This window comes from Pongo pygmaeus, chromosome 10, assembly GCF_028885625.2.
Source record: "Pongo pygmaeus isolate AG05252 chromosome 10, NHGRI_mPonPyg2-v2.0_pri, whole genome shotgun sequence".
Classification (NCBI taxonomy): domain Eukaryota; kingdom Metazoa; phylum Chordata; class Mammalia; order Primates; family Hominidae; genus Pongo; species Pongo pygmaeus.
In genome coordinates, this window is record NC_072383.2 from 131,802,924 (window position 1) to 131,820,222 (window position 17,299).

The 17,299-nt window shown below is 40.2% G+C and overlaps 1 protein-coding gene across 10 annotated transcripts in view; it reads right to left on the bottom strand.

The window, feature by feature from the left end:
- Positions 1-243: 243 nt before the first annotated feature.
- ZNF605 (zinc finger protein 605) overlaps positions 244-17,299 on the bottom strand; it is a 34,882-nt gene continuing 17,826 nt past the window's right edge. For 6 of the 10 annotated variants that reach the window (XM_063646880.1, XM_063646881.1, XM_063646879.1 and 3 more), the window contains 3 exons: positions 11,849-11,969; positions 11,523-11,615; positions 244-5,948 (listed from right to left, as the gene is read on the bottom strand). In XM_063646880.1, the coding sequence (XP_063502950.1) occupies positions 4,159-5,948; positions 11,523-11,615; positions 11,849-11,969 (2,004 nt within the window). In that variant the 3' untranslated portion in view covers positions 244-4,158. The remainder of the gene's footprint in view (positions 5,949-11,522; positions 11,616-11,848; positions 11,970-17,299) is intronic. The other 4 variants (XM_063646884.1, XM_054444885.2, XM_063646883.1 and 1 more) reach the window with 1 other exon arrangement.

Here is a 17,299-nt window from a genome sequence, read left to right on the forward strand (position 1 = left end):
CCCAATTTGGCCTCCCCAAGCACTGGGATTACAGGTGTGAGACACCACCCCCAGTTGAAAACTTACTTTGGATATTACTGATTTGAATTTTATTCTTATGAAATAGTGATGAGAATTTATTTTGTCTACTTCTAAGCGGCAGACAGTCATCATGAGGCAAATAAAATTTTCTAAGGTAAGGAGAGTGAGAATGGCGTTTTCCCTTCAGTCTATGGCAAAACAAAGGGGGGCGTGGGAAAATCCTGATGGTGGAAACCATTTTATTCTCATACACAGGTTATTACAGCACAATTCAGAAGAGACAATCACAACTCACAATGCTATATTCAAATTATGCCAAAGTCCCAACATATTCATTTCATTTGCAAGTTAATTCCTAAAAGATCAGAGCAGAGTGATACACAAGTTTATTAACACAGACTACAATGTCAATGAAGCCTCCTGGCACTGTCGGAAATAGAAAACATGTATAAAGATCTTCAAAATGCAGGTTAAAATGCAAATCCAAGTGAAAGGAAAAAGCACTACTGTGAAGCCTAATGGCAATTATTTCCCTTCAAAGGAGGTTTGTGTCCAGCTGGAGAGAATGACTGGTGGACAGAATACAAAGGAAAGCAAAATTCTTAAAGGAGAAATTAAAAAAATGACGGGGGTGCTGCCCTCTGCTGGGCCTCTTTGGCAGTCGACTTCAACTTAATGCATTAGCGCCATAAGGTTGTAAGCGAAGCAACTCTGGCTTGATCTTAGAAAAGCTGATTTTCTTTTTGGCAGCATATTTCTGGAGAGAACTGATGGGAAAGGTGGTGTGGATTCGTGGACGAAGTCTCTAAGGTAATCTTGACTACTGAAGGGTAAAGACTTGCCCACAGGTTAGAGATTACATGAATTATACACAACGAATGGTAGCAGATGATGGGACAGGGATATTTTAATTGTACAGCATAACACTTTAGAGAGCTGGGAAGTATGGGACATCTTTCCCATCTTTCTTCACTCAGTAACTGATTATCTTGTTTCTTGTCCATGGATATTTAACCTAAATAACAATGCTTTTTGAAGGTTGTTTGGCTAACCCAGAGGTAGTAAAAGACTTCATAAGTCTTTCTATTACTGAAGAGGAGCTTAGTAATAACTGCAAGTCCATTTATATATGTAGCAGATGGTAACAATCTCCAGAGCCACTGACATATGCAGCAGAAAAGCACAAAGAACTTTGTATTTGTTATAATTTCTACTGCATTGTCCAGATACAGATAGAAAATACTGATATGTAGTGTGGGGAATCTTGAGACATTTCAGCCTATGCACTATGAGGCACTTGTACTGATAACTGATTATCACAATTTTATTAAATGCTCATCATTTAACAGATGGCACAGAAAATAAATGGCACACTCAAAATATTAACTCAAGAACAAGTAATAAAGGCACTATTTACAAATATGTGTTCACAATTAGACACCCAACCAGTGGGTTGGGGAAGCACCCAGTAGTAGTTAAGTCTGAAGATCATGGAGAGGGAATGGTGTCAACTGAAACCGAGAGATCTACAGCCATAGATGGGGCTTCCCAAAGGGAGCTGTATCCTTACGGGAACACAGAAGCTACCTAAACCATGGTCCAGGCAGGAGGAAGGGAACGGTAATAAACAACTTTTTCTCCTCCCACCTCTGGTATCTCCCACTGTTCAAACCTATGAAGAAACTCCAGTCTCTAGAAGACAGCCTCGGGGGGGAGCAGAGCAGAAAATGAGGGAAAAGGGATCGAAGAAATAGGGAATACTCAGCACACATGCAGATCCACAACACATACAATTTCTGTCATGTGCCTGGTACAAATTAAAGCTACCCCGAGCCCTGAAGGAATAGGCTTCTGACTCAGATGATGCAGTCTACTCAACCGTATTTAAAAATTCACACTTAAGTGTTATCATCATCAAACTTTACTTCTAAATAAACTCCAAATATGTTATCATTACTTTGGCTTTAAGCAGCCAATTCCCTTTTAAAAAGATTTTAAAAAGAGAGAAATATCTTTTATATTTACCCACATATTCACCATTTTCAGAACTTCATTCCTTTGTACAGACCCAAACTTAAGTTTTGTATTATTTTCCTGCTGCCCTCAAACATCCTTTAATGTTTCCCGAAGACAGGTCTACATGTAGGCAATAAAATTACCTTTGATTTAGTTTGTCTGAAACAGTCTTTATTTTGCCTTCATTTTTGAAAATGTTTTTGATGTAACAATTCTAGGTTGCAGGGTTTGTTGTTTATTTCATTCAGGAATTTAGAGATAATACTCCATTGTCTCATAACTTGCATAGTTCTCACCAGAAATATGCTGCCATTCTTTGTTCATGTATATGTATTATCTTTTTTTCTCAAGGTGTTTTAAAATTATTCTGTTTATCAGTGCTTTTCATGAATGTGACTCTGAGGTGCACTGCTGTGATATAAATTATGTTTATTCTACTTCAGGTCATTTGAGCTTCTTGAATATGTGGGGGTATTGTTTTCATCAGATTTGGAAAATCTTTAGCCATTATTTATTCAAATACTTCTTCATGCCTCTTCATTTTCTCCTCTCCTTCTGGGACTCCAGTTACACATATATTACACCACTGTAATGGTTTTCCTATTCTGTTTCTCTTCTCTAAGTCTTTTTTTCTCTCTGTATATCACTTTGGTAGTTTTTATTCTTACTCTTCAAGTTCATTGATTTTTTTTTTCTTTTTCTGTATCTAATCTCTCCACCTGGGATTTTAACAAAATCAGAAGTTGTTTCATCCCTAGAAGCTCCATTTTGGCCATTAAAAATATCTCTTATACCTCAGGTTTCATCAACCTTATGTTTTCCTCTACTTTATATTTACAATAGCTCTTTTAATATCCTTGTCTACTAATTCCATCACCTCTGTCTTTTCTGGGTTTCTACTGATTTTTCTCCTGGTTATAAGTCATATTTTATTGGTTCTTTGCATACCGGATTAGTTTTTTTGGATGTCGGACACTACAGGTCCAGAGTAGCTTCTAATCTAGAGCTAATTAGCTGCACTACTAAACAAAACCTTTCTGAAAATTCTACCTGATGCTCCATGTGTTAGAATCGGTTTGCACTCTGGCTGCTGAGAACATAAACTATTCCCAGCCCTGCATGAGTTCCAGGAATTGTTCAGCCTGCTGCTTTCCAGTGCTTCTTTTCCTGGCCTCAGTGCAAGTCAGTACTAAGTCAAAGGACTCAGGGGACTCCCAGCAGACTTCTTGAGCCATGTATCTAACAGGATCCCACCTCTCCAGTACTTTCCCCTGGAAATTCTAGCTGCTGTGGCCTCCCCAACTGCCAATCCTGTCTCTTCAATTCAGCAAGATTTATTGTTTCCCTTCCCTGAACTGCAGTCTACTAACTGCCATGCGGGGGCAAGCTGAGAAACCATGGTGCTCACCTCACTCTGTCTGCAGTCTCCTGAGGATCACAAACCTGTGCTTGTCCTATGTCTAAAAACCATTATATATTATATGTATTGTACAGCTTCTAGTTGTTTAAGGCAGGAGAGGAAATCTGACCCTTGTTATTCCATCACAGCAGAAAGCAGAACTCTTCACTTCTAAGTAAACACACCTCACACTTACAATTCACTGCTTTTTGTAATAATTTATGTATAAAGAACACCACTTCCTTACAGAACTATTTCAATAGCATCATGCTTGTCAAATTCTTTACATTATTGAGACTACTCTTCAGTATGAACCTCTGTAGGTATTATTCTCAAGTGTACAGTGAGTTGTCCTTTCTTGAAATCTTCCACTTTGTTATAACAAACAATAGAATTTTCTTCCTGTTTAGGTCTTCTAAACATTTAATAAACTGACTTTTGACTAAAAGCTTCTCTATTATCACAACACTAATAAGGTTTTCACCTCAATGAGTCATCCAATATGTAACGAGTAGTGTCTTCTGGGAGATGACTTTTTTTACACTGTTTACTTTTTAAAAACTTCTCTTTCTAAATTCTGCTTAGTGACTCCTGACTCCTCAATTCAAGCTTTTTCAACAGTCACTGCCTCAATAGGATTTCTCTCCCATATGCATCCTCAAAAGCGTCAGAAAGTATGACATTTGATAGCAATCTTTCTGCATTTGCCAAACTCATGATTTTTATATTATATGATTTCTCTGATGTATCATAAGCTGCGACTTCCTGTTGAAGGTGGTCCCACACTCATTGCATCCATAGTATTTATCTCCTGTATGAATCCTCTGATGCCTCATAAGGTGTGACTTTCTTGTGAAAGATTTCCCACATTCACCACATTTATATGGTCTCTCTCCTGTATGAATTCTCTGATGTATAATGAGCTGTGCCTTCTCAAAGAAAGCTTTTGCACAATCACTGCATCCATAGGTTTTCTCTCCTGTGTGATTTCTTTGATGCTTAATGAGCTGCACTTTCTGAACAAATGCTTTCCCACATTCACTGCATTCATAGGGTTTCTCCCCTGTATGAATTCTCTGATGCCTAAGAAGCTGTGGCTTCCAGGCAAAAGCTTTCCTACATTCACTACATTCAAAAGGCTTTTCTCCAGTATGGGTTCTCTGATGATGAATGAGACTTGACTTCTCACTGAAGGTTTTCCTGCATTCACTACATTCATAGGGTTTCTCACCTGTATGTGTTCTCTGATGTGATATCAGGCTTGACTTCTGGGTGAAGGCCTTCCCACACTCACTGCATTCATAAGGCTTCTCCCCAGTGTGTGTTCTGTGATGCGTTAGGAGCTGGGACTTCCCAAAGAAGGTTTTCCCACATTGAATGCATCCATATGGTTTCTCTCCTAAGTGAATTTTTTGATGTCTTATTAACTCTGACTTCTTAAAGAAGGCCTCTTCACAATCACTGCATCGATAGTTCTTCTCTCCTGTGTGAGTTATCTGATGTTTAATCAGCTGTGGTTTTCTGATGAAGGCTTCACCACATTCGTTGCATTCGTAGGGCTTCTCTCCTGTATGAATCCTCTGATGCCTAATGAGAAGTGAGTTCCTGCTGAAGGCTTTTTGACACTCACTACATGCATAAGGTTTCTTCCCTGTGTGGGTCCTCTGATGAGTAATAAGCTGCGACTTCCAAAAGAAGGCTTTTCCACAGTGACTACATGTATAGGGTTTCTCTCCTGTGTGCGTTCTCTGATGTGTGATGAGTTTTAATTTCTGGGAGAATGCTTTCCCACACTCACTGCAACTGTAGGGTTTCTCTATTGTGTGAGTTATCTGATGTCTTTTAAGCTGCGACTTCCTACTGAAGGCTTTTCCACATTCACTGCATCCATACGGCTTCTCTCCAGTATGAATTCTCTGATGTAAAATGAGGAGTGACTTCCTACTAAAAGCTTTCTGACATTCGCTGCACCCATGTGGTTTTTCTCCTGAGTGAGTTCTTTGATGAACAGTGAGCAGTGACTTCTGTGAAAAGGCTTTTCCACACTCACTGCATTTATAGGGCTTCTCTCCTGTATGAGTTCTCTGGTGTATAATAAGTTGTGACTTCTTGTTAAAAAATCTGCCACATTCCATGCATAAATAGACTCCTGTGTGTGTTACGTGATTAGCAGTGTGCCATGGCTCTTTGTTGCTGGATTTTCTACATGTATTGCAATCACAGTATTTTATTCCACCATGGGTTCTGTCAGGTTTGATACAGAATAATAATTTCTTATTGAGTTCATCAATTTTCTTTCTTTCACAGTTATTTTTTGGAATAAGCAAATCAAAAGGACATTTCAAACTTTTTTCTCCTGTGCCACATTTATGGGATCTCATTGCTACATGAACAATGTTTACGCTTGAATTAAATATTTTTCCAAAAACATCATATTTATGGCCTCTCTCCATATTTTTAAGGTTGTCTTGATTATCTCGGAGCCACATTTTGGGATTATCTAGCCAGACTTCTAAAAAGAGAAAAAATGAACCATACTGTGTAATTCCTTCAATTATTATGCTTATTGCATAAAGCTTCTGAAATGGCGCCATAATCCCAGTTTTTAAAATTCCCTCAAATAATGTGTACTTATTGGGCATTGACAATTTTAACAGAAATGAAAATGAATTTTTAAATTACAAATGTTTAAATACATGAACTTTTATTTTTACTATTTGTATATATTTTTTTGAGATGGAGTCTCGTGCTGTCACCGGGCTGGAGTGCAGTGGCGTGATCTTGGCTCACTGCAACCTCTGCCTCCCGGGTTCAAGCAATTCTCCTGCCTCAGCCTCCTGAGTAGCTGGGATTACAGGCATGTGCCACCACACCTGGCTATTTTTTGTATTTTTAGTAGATATGGGGCTTCACCGTGTTAGCCAGGATGGTCTCGATCTCTTGACCTCGTGATACACCCGCCTCAGCCCCACAAAGTGCTGGGATTACAGGTGTGACCCACCGCACCCAGCCTTATTTTTTTTTTAGAGGGAGTCTCGCTCTGTCACCACACTGGAGTGCAGTGGCACAATCTCAGCTCACTGCAACCTCCACCTCCCAGGTTCAAGCGATTCTCCTGCCTCAGCCTCCTGAGTAGCTGAGATTACAGGTGTGCGCCATCACACTTGGCTAATTTTTGTATTTTTAGTAGAGATGGGGTTTCACCATGTTAGCCAGGATGGTCTCGATCTCCTGACCTCATGATCCGCCTGCCTCGGCCTCCCAAAGTGCTGGGATTACAGGCGTGAGCCACCATGCCTGGCTAAATACATGAACTTTTAAATAAGGAAATATTAAATATACTCAAAGAACAGTGATCATGAGATGAAAGAGCCTGGAGCAATTTCCAATCAAATACTGAAGTGATTAGTTTACTTTTTTGACAATAATCTACGATTATCTACTATGTGTCCAGAACTTAGTATCAGAAGATCAGAGAAGTGAGGTAATATATTTATGAACGTGAATAATAAAAACATAAAAATGCAACATTAGTATATATTGTTGAATGGTATAATAGAAAAAGTAAGGGATATAATGCAGAATAAATGTACAATATCAACTTTACACCTGAAAGATAAGAAACATTTTTTTGTACTATTATTGCATTTATAAAATATTCTTATTCAGGATCATTACTTAAATCACTGATATCAATAACTTCACCATCATCAGTAAAACTTCCTCTTGGAATTATCCAAGAGTTCTCCAGAGCTCAGTATCAACACTTTTATTTAACTTCTTCACATTCATCCTCCTTTAATTGGATCTATAAAGTATATATTTTATGTATATGTAATGCTGTCATTGGAAATTACTCCTAACCACAATAATTTTTTTTATAATAGTAGAACAGATATTTTCATCCAATAAGTACAATTGTTTGTGATTTCTACAAGACCATTTATTGTATATTTTAAAGGTTTATTTACTTGACTTTTTGATGATATTATTTACTAGCAGTTGTGGGGTAATATTCTCAGGAAGTACTCTGCGAGATGAAAAGATCTGGCATGGTCTCAAATATAAAACGAGGCTGGGCCTGGTGGCAGCTCACACCAACAATCCCAGCACTTTGGGAAGCTGAGGCGGGAGGACTGCTTGAGCCCAGGAGTTTGAGACTAGCCTGGGCAACATATGGAGAAACTGTCTCTTCAAAATTTTTTTTTTCTAAAATTAGCCATGTGCGGTGGTGCACACGAAGTCCCAGCTACTTGTGAGGCAGAGGGGGTGGATCACTAGAGCCTGAGAGGTTGAGGTTGCAGTGAGCCATAACTGCATCACTGCACTCCAGCCTAGGAGACAGAGTGAGACACAGGCTCAAAAACAAAACAAAACAAAACAAAAAACCCAAAAAACTACTCTTTTCTAGGGGGGGAAAAGCCTCATCTAATTCTCAGACATCAGAATTTCAGATGAAGCAGGCTGGCTGTGGTGACTGACACCTGGAATCTCAGCACTTCAGGGGGCTGAGGTGGGTGGATCACTTGAACCCAGGAGTTCAAGACCAGCCTGGCCAACATGGTGAAACCCCATCTCTACCCAAATACAAAAATTAGCCAGGTGTGGTGGTACACACCTGTAGTCCCAGCTACTTGGGAGGCTGAGGTGGGAGGATCACTTGAACCCGGGAGGCGAAGGTTGTGTGAGCCGAGAGTAAGCCACTGCACGTCAGCCTGGGTGACTGAGTAAGACTCCATCTCAAAAAGAAAATAGAATTTCAGAGGAAGCACAACTGCTGATATGGAAAAATTAAAGGAAGACTCACTGTTTCGGGCATAAACAAAGATGATAATATTATTCATTGAGATGAAAAAGACTATGCAAAGAAGTTTGAAGATCAAAAGCAAGAGTCATATGTAGATAAGTGTGAGATCCACTTGAAGAGTTTACAGAAAATTGTTTTATAAGGTGTGGGAAAAAAGAAAAACAATACTTTTAAATTAAAATCAAATCAAGATGAGATTAAAAATATGTCTATCCAGGCCAGGTGCGGTGGCTCACGTCTGTAATCCTAGCACTTTGGGAGGCTGAGGCAGGCAGATCACCAGGTCAAGGGATCGAGACCAGCCTGGCCAACATGGTGAAACCCCATTTCTACTAAAAATACAACAATTAGCTGGGCATGGTGGTGTGCGCCTGTAATCCCAGCTACTTGGGAGGCTGAGGCAGGAGAATCGCTTGAACCCAGGAGGCGGAGGTTGTAGTGAGCTGAGATTGTGCCACTGCACTCCAGCTTGGCAACAGAGCGAGACTCCGTCTCAAAATAAATAAATAAATAAATAAATAAATAAATATGTCTATCCAAATAAATGGATTAAATGATAAACAATAATAAAGTAGTTTATGTACAGGCGTAAATGTAGTATTTGGTGATTTTTTAAAGACAGGATATCACTGTGTTGCCCAAGGAGTGACGAGGTAGGGTCACACCTCACTGCAGCTGCAAACTCCCAGGCTCAAGTGATCCTTCTACCTCAGTCACACAAGTAGCTGAGACTGTAGGTGTGTGCCATCATACCTGGCTAATTTTTAATATTCTTCTTGTAGAGATGGGGTCTTGCTATGTTGCCCAGGTGGGCCTGCAACTCCTGGCCTCAAGCAATGCTCCTGTCTTGGCCTCCCAAAGCACTGGGATTACAGGCATGAGCCACCATGTCACGCCCACCAAAATGTCATTCTAATGGCACACCAACAAATACCCTCTTTATTTCTTTCCTTCATCGTACTTATCAAATAGGGAATCCTCTTACTCGTGTCTCTCCCAGTAGAATGTAAACTGTATAAGCGTAGGGAACAGGTTTGTCTTTTTCACTAATGTGCCCCCACTGCATAGCACATAATAAGCCTTCAATATAGGTAGGATAACTATTATTCACTTGTCATTGAGCTTCTAATATCGTTCCTTTTGGTATTATTAATCTTGAGAATTAATTTTGCACTTTAACACAAATGCTTCATGTTCAAATACTGCATTGCTAAATATTTTATGGTTTTATATTGTCTTCTAAATTAAAATCCTACAAAGTTATTTCATGACTCATTTCAATTCCTCTCATTCCACATGAGAAGTGGTTCTAAATTAACAGGGGAACATAACATCTATCTTTACAGCTTTTCCAAACTGCACATACTCAGACCTAAACAACAATGGGAATGGTGCCCAGACATCTGTAACCCGAAATATTTCCCTGCTGTGCATTATGGCTCTTCCTGTAATCCCAGGACTTGGGCAGGCCAAGGTGGGAGGATCACTTGAGCCCAGAGTTTGAGACTAGCCTGGGCAACACAGTGAGATCTTGTCTCTCCAAAAAAGCCAAATTTTTAAAAATTAGCTGAGTGTGGTGGTAGTCTCAGCTACTGGGGAGGCTGAAGTGGGAGGAGCTCATGAGTCCAGACAGGTTGAGGCTGCAGTGAGCTGTGACTGCACCACTGTACTCCAACCTGGGTGACAAAGTGAGACCTTGTCTCAAAAAAAATTTTTAAATAAATATTTCCCAAGGTAGATGCTTAGATGGAAACTTTTCTACTGAAGAGACATCTGATAAGACCTCTGATAAACAAGACCTTTCCTTATCTGGCTCCATAATAACCAATTTTTAAAAATCAAATAAGTACATACCACAAATTCCACAGAGAACACAGACTACATTACTGGCAATCTCTATGGGGAAAAATCTCAGGACTAGTTGTTTTAGGAATTTCAGATAATGTCTTATCAGGCCTGAGTTACTATACTATAGATGCTACGTGGGTAGAGATTTCAGAGAAAGCTGCGAGTCAAGGAACATTCACTGAAGTTGAAGAAAAGAGCTCAAAGTGAAGTCTACCTGGGGAAACTGTACCATAATCAGAGGCACAGATGCAGAGAAAAATTTCAGAAGAGCAGTGAGGAAGAATCTAGCTCAAATGGAGTTAATAATGACTCTTGAGCATGATCTAGCTCAAATGGAGTTAATAATGACTCTTGAGCACGAATCTAGCTCAAATGGAGTTAACAATGACTCTTGAGCATAGAAAAATAAGTGGAGAGATAAGATGTTCCCATACCATGAGGTTCTTCAACAAAAACGGAGATTAAATATCACACAGCAGGTAATGGGGACTTAAACCCACCGGACTATGTGATGGGATGAGAGAGAAGCTTTAGAGAAGTTAAACATCAAATGTACCAGAAAGATGCACTGGGAATTGATTTGAAAATCCTTAGTCTGTACAGAGGAAGGTAAGAAGCAAAATCTCCTTACTATGTTTAAGGTATTAGGGTTTTTTTGTGTGTGTTTTTGTTTTTAGAGACAGGGTCTCACTCTGTTGCCTAGCACACCCATGGCTCACTGCAGCTTCCAGCTCCTTGGCTCAAGCAATCCTCCCACCTAAGCCTCCCAAGTAGCTGGCACTAGAGGTGCACACCACCATATTTGGCTGAATTATTATTATTATTAGGTATTAGTAGTAGTAGTAGATATGGGGTCTTGCTTTGTTGCCCAGGTTGGTCTCAAACTCCTGGCCTTAAGTGACTGTCATGTCTTGCCCTCTCCCCAGCCTCCAAAGCATGAAGATTACAGTATGAGCTACTGCGCCCAGCCTAGATTTTCACTCTATATCAGTGGGTTCATCTTCTACTCTCTGTGGTTTTAAAATAGAAATATATCAAATTAGAGGAAGAGAAGAAAAATAATAAAAGTTTGAAGTTTAAATAAACTCAAAGGCAATCAGTGTTATCTAAAAGAAAAAAAAATTATGAATTCATAAAGAGAGACTTAACCAAGAAAGTGGGGTTCTAAATGGCCATCAATCTGTGCCACTGAATAAGAGGGATACATTTCATCATAAACTCCATGGAGAAAAGACACATCCCGATGTGGAGACCACATTATGGAGCACATCCATTAAAAATCATGAAGAACTCACGTCACCAATCTTGAGTCAACTCTAAAGATTCAGGAACTTTAAACACAGTTTTATAAACACTTTAAAAGTGCCCACCTATCATCAAAAACCTGAGATTAAATGTTCCCTGTATCTCATAAACCTGATTATTCCTCACCTGAAAAGTTTTGTTTTAGGATTTCTTGATCTATTATCCATGGATCTTGTTGTTCCAGTTTGAAAACTGCATCAGGTTTGAGAATTTGAAAACCTGTTGATTGGAAACACAGAGGACTTGGGCCTAACTGCTTGGGCTAAGAGTCTTAAATATGAAGAATGTTTTATTACAAAGGCTGCAAAATAAAGCAAGTTAATGAAAATCTTTCAATTCAGTATACAAGTCAAATAATCTTTGACATGTAAAACTTACATCCAAAATAAACAAACACCTCACAGGCCAAACAGTTACTGGCCATACACTAAGTTACATAAGAATGTTCTTACCCAAGAAAACCAGATTGCTATAGTTCTCCAACATCACATCTCTGTACAAGTTCTTCTGAGTAGGATTAAGTAGCTGCCATTCCTCCAACGTGAAATCCACAGCCACATCCTCAAATGATATCTGGAAAAGCATAATCCCTGTTAAACCTGAAGTGGTTCTCATTTGGTCTTGTAAAATACTTTCTTCTGTATTTGTGGTAGGTGGCCTCTAAGATGGCCCCAGTGACCTCTGACTCCGGTATTCATGCTTTTGCATAATCCTCCCCTCTTGACTGTGGGCTGGACTCACTGACTCATTGTCCTGAACAGAACAGGGGAACATGATGAGATGCCACTTCCAAGACTAGGTTAGAAAAAAATGCAACTTCTATCCTGGGCACTCTCTCTCTCTGGAGGAGTCTGTCTGGCTGCTGTGTTGTAAGGCCACCACGTGGAAGCGCATGTGCCATGGAACTGAGGCTTCCCAACAGCCACTGAGTGAGCCTGGAGGAGCCAGCTCCTTCCTTGCTGCAGCCCTTCTCAACACCTTCATCACTGCATCATGTGAGACCCTCAACCAGAACAAACTGGGCAAGCACCTGGCAGATTCCAAAACCCAAAAACAGATCAATGTTTGTTGTTTTCAGCCCTTGAGGTTTGGGGTAATTTGTGACACAATAATGAATAACCAATATAATATAATATAATAAAAATAATAATCTTGCATTACGCCTTGAGGAAGGAATGTTTTAAAAATATTTGTCATTGTGAATTCATTCATCCATGTACCTAGCCACTGAACAAGAAACCAGAATAGGTTGTCTTTAAACAATACAGTGGTTCTCAAAGAAGGTGCCACTAGTATTTGAGAACCATTCTTAGGTAAGGAATACTGTCCAATGCAGTTGAGCCCTTCAGCATGCCTGGCCTCTGTCTGCTAATGACAGTAATATCTCTCAGTCACTGGCTGGGCATGGTGGCTTATGCCTGTAATCCCAGCACTTTGGGAGGCTGAGGTGGGCGGATCACCTGAGGTCAGTAATTCAAGACCAGCCTGGCCAACATGGCGAAACCCCATCTCTACTAAACACACACACACACACACACGCACACACATGCACACAAATTAGCTGGGGGTGGTGGTGGGCACCTGAAATCCTAGCTACTAGGGAGGCTGAGGCATGAGAATCACTTGAACCTGGGAGGTGGAGGTTGCAGTGAGCCAAGATCGTGCACCTGCATGCAGCCTGGGCAACAGAGCAAGACTGTGTCTCAAATAAATAAATAAATAAACAACAACAACAACAACAAAAACACTCTCTTCCCTCTGGGAGTGATTCCGCTCCCAAGTAAGAAAAACTGGCCAGCTATTTTAGGTATCTTCCAAAACACACATATTGAGCAATTAAGATTCCAGGAACCATCTGGGTGCGGTGGCTCACACCTGAAATCTCAGCACTTTGGGAGGCCGAGGCGGGTGGATCACCTGAGGTCAAGAGTTGGAGACCAGCCTGGCCAACACTGTAAAACCCCGTCTCTACTAAAAATACAAAAATTAGCCAAGTATGGTGGTGTATGCCTGTAATGCCAGCTACTCGGGAGGCTGAGACAGGAGAATAGCTTGAACCCAGAAGGCAGAGGTTGCAGTGAGCTGAGATTGTGCCACTGCACTCCAGCCTGGTGACGGAGCAAGATACCGTCTTAAAAAAAAAAAAAAAAAAAAAAAGATTCCAGGAACCATAACAGGTACTAGAATTTTAAAAATGAGTAGAAAAAAATCACATTCTCAAGTACCTTTCAGGCCAGAGTGAATAAAGTTACAGGGGTATGAAACTAGCATTTACAGAATATAGAGCCAAAATGGGTATAAAAACACTGGATTTAACAACACTGGGTTAGGTGCTATAAAGACAGTAAGGCTTAAAAAGGGTCTTTAGAAAGTCCTGGTTACAGAGGAAAAGGACACTCTCAAGGCAGCAGCATGAGCAAAGGCATGGAAACAAAGTGTGCTTTCTGAGGGATGAAAGTTCAGGAATATAAGAGAGGGAGTGGGAGCAGTGGGAATGGTCCTGGCCTCTTTAAAAGGGAAAGTGGAAACCTAGAGAGGTAAGCAGAGGCCAGCTTTCAGTTGGACTCAGGTAATTTTGAGCATTCCAGTCCCAGCAGCTACAAGGGACACAGGAAAAAGGAGGAAAGCTTAGAATAAGCCCCAGCACAGGGGACTAATAGGTTATCTTCCCTCATAAAGCTGGAACACAAGGAGTACTCTGTGTGTGGGTCAATGAAAAAAAATCAAAGAAAATCAATTTCTTGCCTCAAATGTCAGTGTTACACAGAGGTCAAAAATTGTCCCTGAGAATTATAACAAGCTAGATTTATATGGGTGTGTGGGCTGAACTCCAGTAGAGATGTGTTTTGCAAAAACCTTAAGCACAGAGAGTTCTAAAGTGTTTTTGAGGGGGACATGCATTCAGGCATCCGGCAGAATCAAATGCAAATTCTATTTAGAGAAAGAGATCCAAATAATTCTTACAAATAAAGATTCAAGAAAAATGAGTACAGAGTAAAAGAGAAACCAGAAGGCACACATAAAAAAAAAAAATAGTCCAGGCGCGGTGGCTCATGCCTGTAACCCCAGCACTTTGGGAGGCCGAGGCGGGCAGATCACCTGGTCAGGAGTTTGAGACCAGCCCGGTCAACATAGTGAAACCCATCTCTACTAAAAGTACAAAAATTAACCAGGTGTACGCCTGTAATCCCAGCACTTTGGGAGGCCAAGGCAGGAGGATCACGAGGTCAGGAGATCGAGACCATCCTGGCTAACATGGTGAAACCCCGTCTCTACTAAAAATACAAAAAAATTAGCCGGGCATGGTGGCGGGCACCTGTAGTCCCAGCTACTCAGGAGGCTGAGGCAGGAGAATGGCGTGAACCTGGGAGGCGGAGGTTGCAATGAGCAGAGATCATACCACTGGACTCCAGCCTGGGCGACAGAGCGAGACTCTGTCTCAAAAAAAAAAAAAAAAAAAAAAAAAATTAGCTGGGCGTGGTGGTGGGTGCCTGTAATCCCAGCTACTCGGGAGGCTGAGGCAGGAGAATGGTGTGAACCCGGGAGGTGGAGCTTGCAGTGAGCCGAGACGGTGCTACTGCACTCCAGCCTGGGCGACAGAGAAAGACTCCATCTCAAAAAAAAAAAAAAAAAAAAAAAGACAGGAGAGGTATAAAAGACTTAGGATATTTGAACTGTCAGCACAGAATATAAAATAAATATATTTAATATATTCAAAGAAATAAAAGAGGTTAATGAAAGTACAAAAAATAATCAGAAGACTATATAAATGAATAAGCAGATTTGAAAAAAAATGAAATATAACTCCTAGAGATAAAATGCATAATAAGTAAAGTTAAGAAGTCAATGGAAGGGCTTAAGAGTAGATTAGAAAAAGACGAAGAGAGAATAAGTGAATTGGAAGATAGACCAGAAGAAATTCATAATGAAGCAAAAGCTCAGAAATGGAAAATATAAAGCAACCCCAGCTATATGCTGCCTACGAAAGAGGCACATTTATGTTCAAAATAGTTTAAACATAAAAGGACTCACATTACTTGATTTCAAGACTTCCTATACAACCACAGTAATTAAGGCAGGATGGCATTTGTGAAAGGATAAAAACACAGGTTAATGGAACAGAACACAGAACTCAAAAAGAAGCCCCTACAAATATACTCAATTGTTTCACAAAAGTACAAAAAGCAATTCTACAGTCTTTGTGACAAATAATGTCTCAACAATTTTATACTCATAAGCAAAAGGGATCTCAACACATACCTCACACCTTATATCAAAACTAACTCAAAATGGATCACAGACCTAAACATAAAAAACTATAAAACTTTTAGAAGAAAACCAAAGAAAACCTGTGTGACTTTGGGTTTGGCAATGAGTTAGATACAACACCAAAAGCCTGATCAATTTAAGAAAAAAATTTGATAAATTGGACTTTTTCAAAATTAAGAACTTTTGCTCTATAAAATACAATGTTAAGAGAAAGAGAAGGCACGGCACAGACTAAGAGAAAATTATTTGCAAATTACATACTTGCTAAAGCACTCATATCCAGGATACAAAGAACTCTTACTAAGAAAATAACCACATTTTAAAAATTAACAAGATATCTTGACATTTCACCAAAGAAAATATATGGAAGGTGGCTGGGCGCGGTGGCTCATGCCTGTAATCCCAGCATTTTGGGAGGCTGAGGCAGGCGGATCACCTGAGGTCAGGAGTTCAAGACCAGCCTGGCCAACATGGTGAAACCCCATTTCTACTAAAAATACAAAAATTAGCCAGGCATGGTGACACACACCTGTAATCCTACCTACTGGGGAGGCTAAGGGAGGATAATTGCTTGAACCCAGGAGGCAGAGGTTGCAGTGAGCCGAGATTGTGCCATTGCACTCCAGCCTGGGCGACAAGAATGAAACTCTGTCTCGGAAAAAAAAAAAAAAAAAGAAAATGTATGGATAGAAAGTAAATATATGAAAACATGTTCAATATATCTGTCAAAAGGTGAATGCAAATTAAAACTATAATGAAAAACTACTATGTACTTATTAGAAGGCTAAAACACACACACACACACACATACACACACACACATCTGACAAATATCAGTGAGGATTCAGAGCAAGAGCAACTGTCATTCATTGTGGTGGGAATGTAAAATGTACAGCAGCTTTTGAAAACATTTTGGTAGTTTCTTATAAAGTTGAACACAGACTTACCACACAACCCAGCAATTCCACTCCTAGGTGTTTACTCAAGTAGTGAACTGAAAACTTACATTCACCTGAAAATTTATATTCAAACCTATATGCAGATGAATGCTTTATTCAAAACTGCTAAAAAGTGGAAGCAACTAAGATGTCCTTCAATGAGTGAATGGATAGAAACTGTGGCCCATCCATACATGGGACAGTATTCACAGGAATCACACGCCAAGAAAAAGGAAGAAACTACCAATAAGATATGAATGAATCTCAAAGGTATGCTGAGTGAGAAAAGCCACTGTCAAAAAGTCACATATATGATCCCATTTATTTATTTATTTATTTTTTATTTTTGAGACGGAGTCTCGCTCTGTCGCCCAGGCTGGAGTGCAGTGGCACGATCTCGGCTCACAGCAAGCCCCGCCTCCCGGGTTCACACCATTCTCCTGCCTCAGCCTCCTGAGTAGCTGGGACTACAGGTGCTTGCCACCACGCTCAGCTAATTTTTTGTATTTTTAGTAGAGATGGGGTTTCACCCTGTTAGCCAGGATGGTCTTGATCTCCTGACCTCATGATCCACCTGCCTAGGCCTCCCAAAGTGCTCGGATTACAGGCATGAGCCACCGTGCCAGGCTGATCCCATTTATTTTTTTATTTTTTATTTTTTTGAGACAGAATCTCACTCTGTTGCCCAGGCTGGAC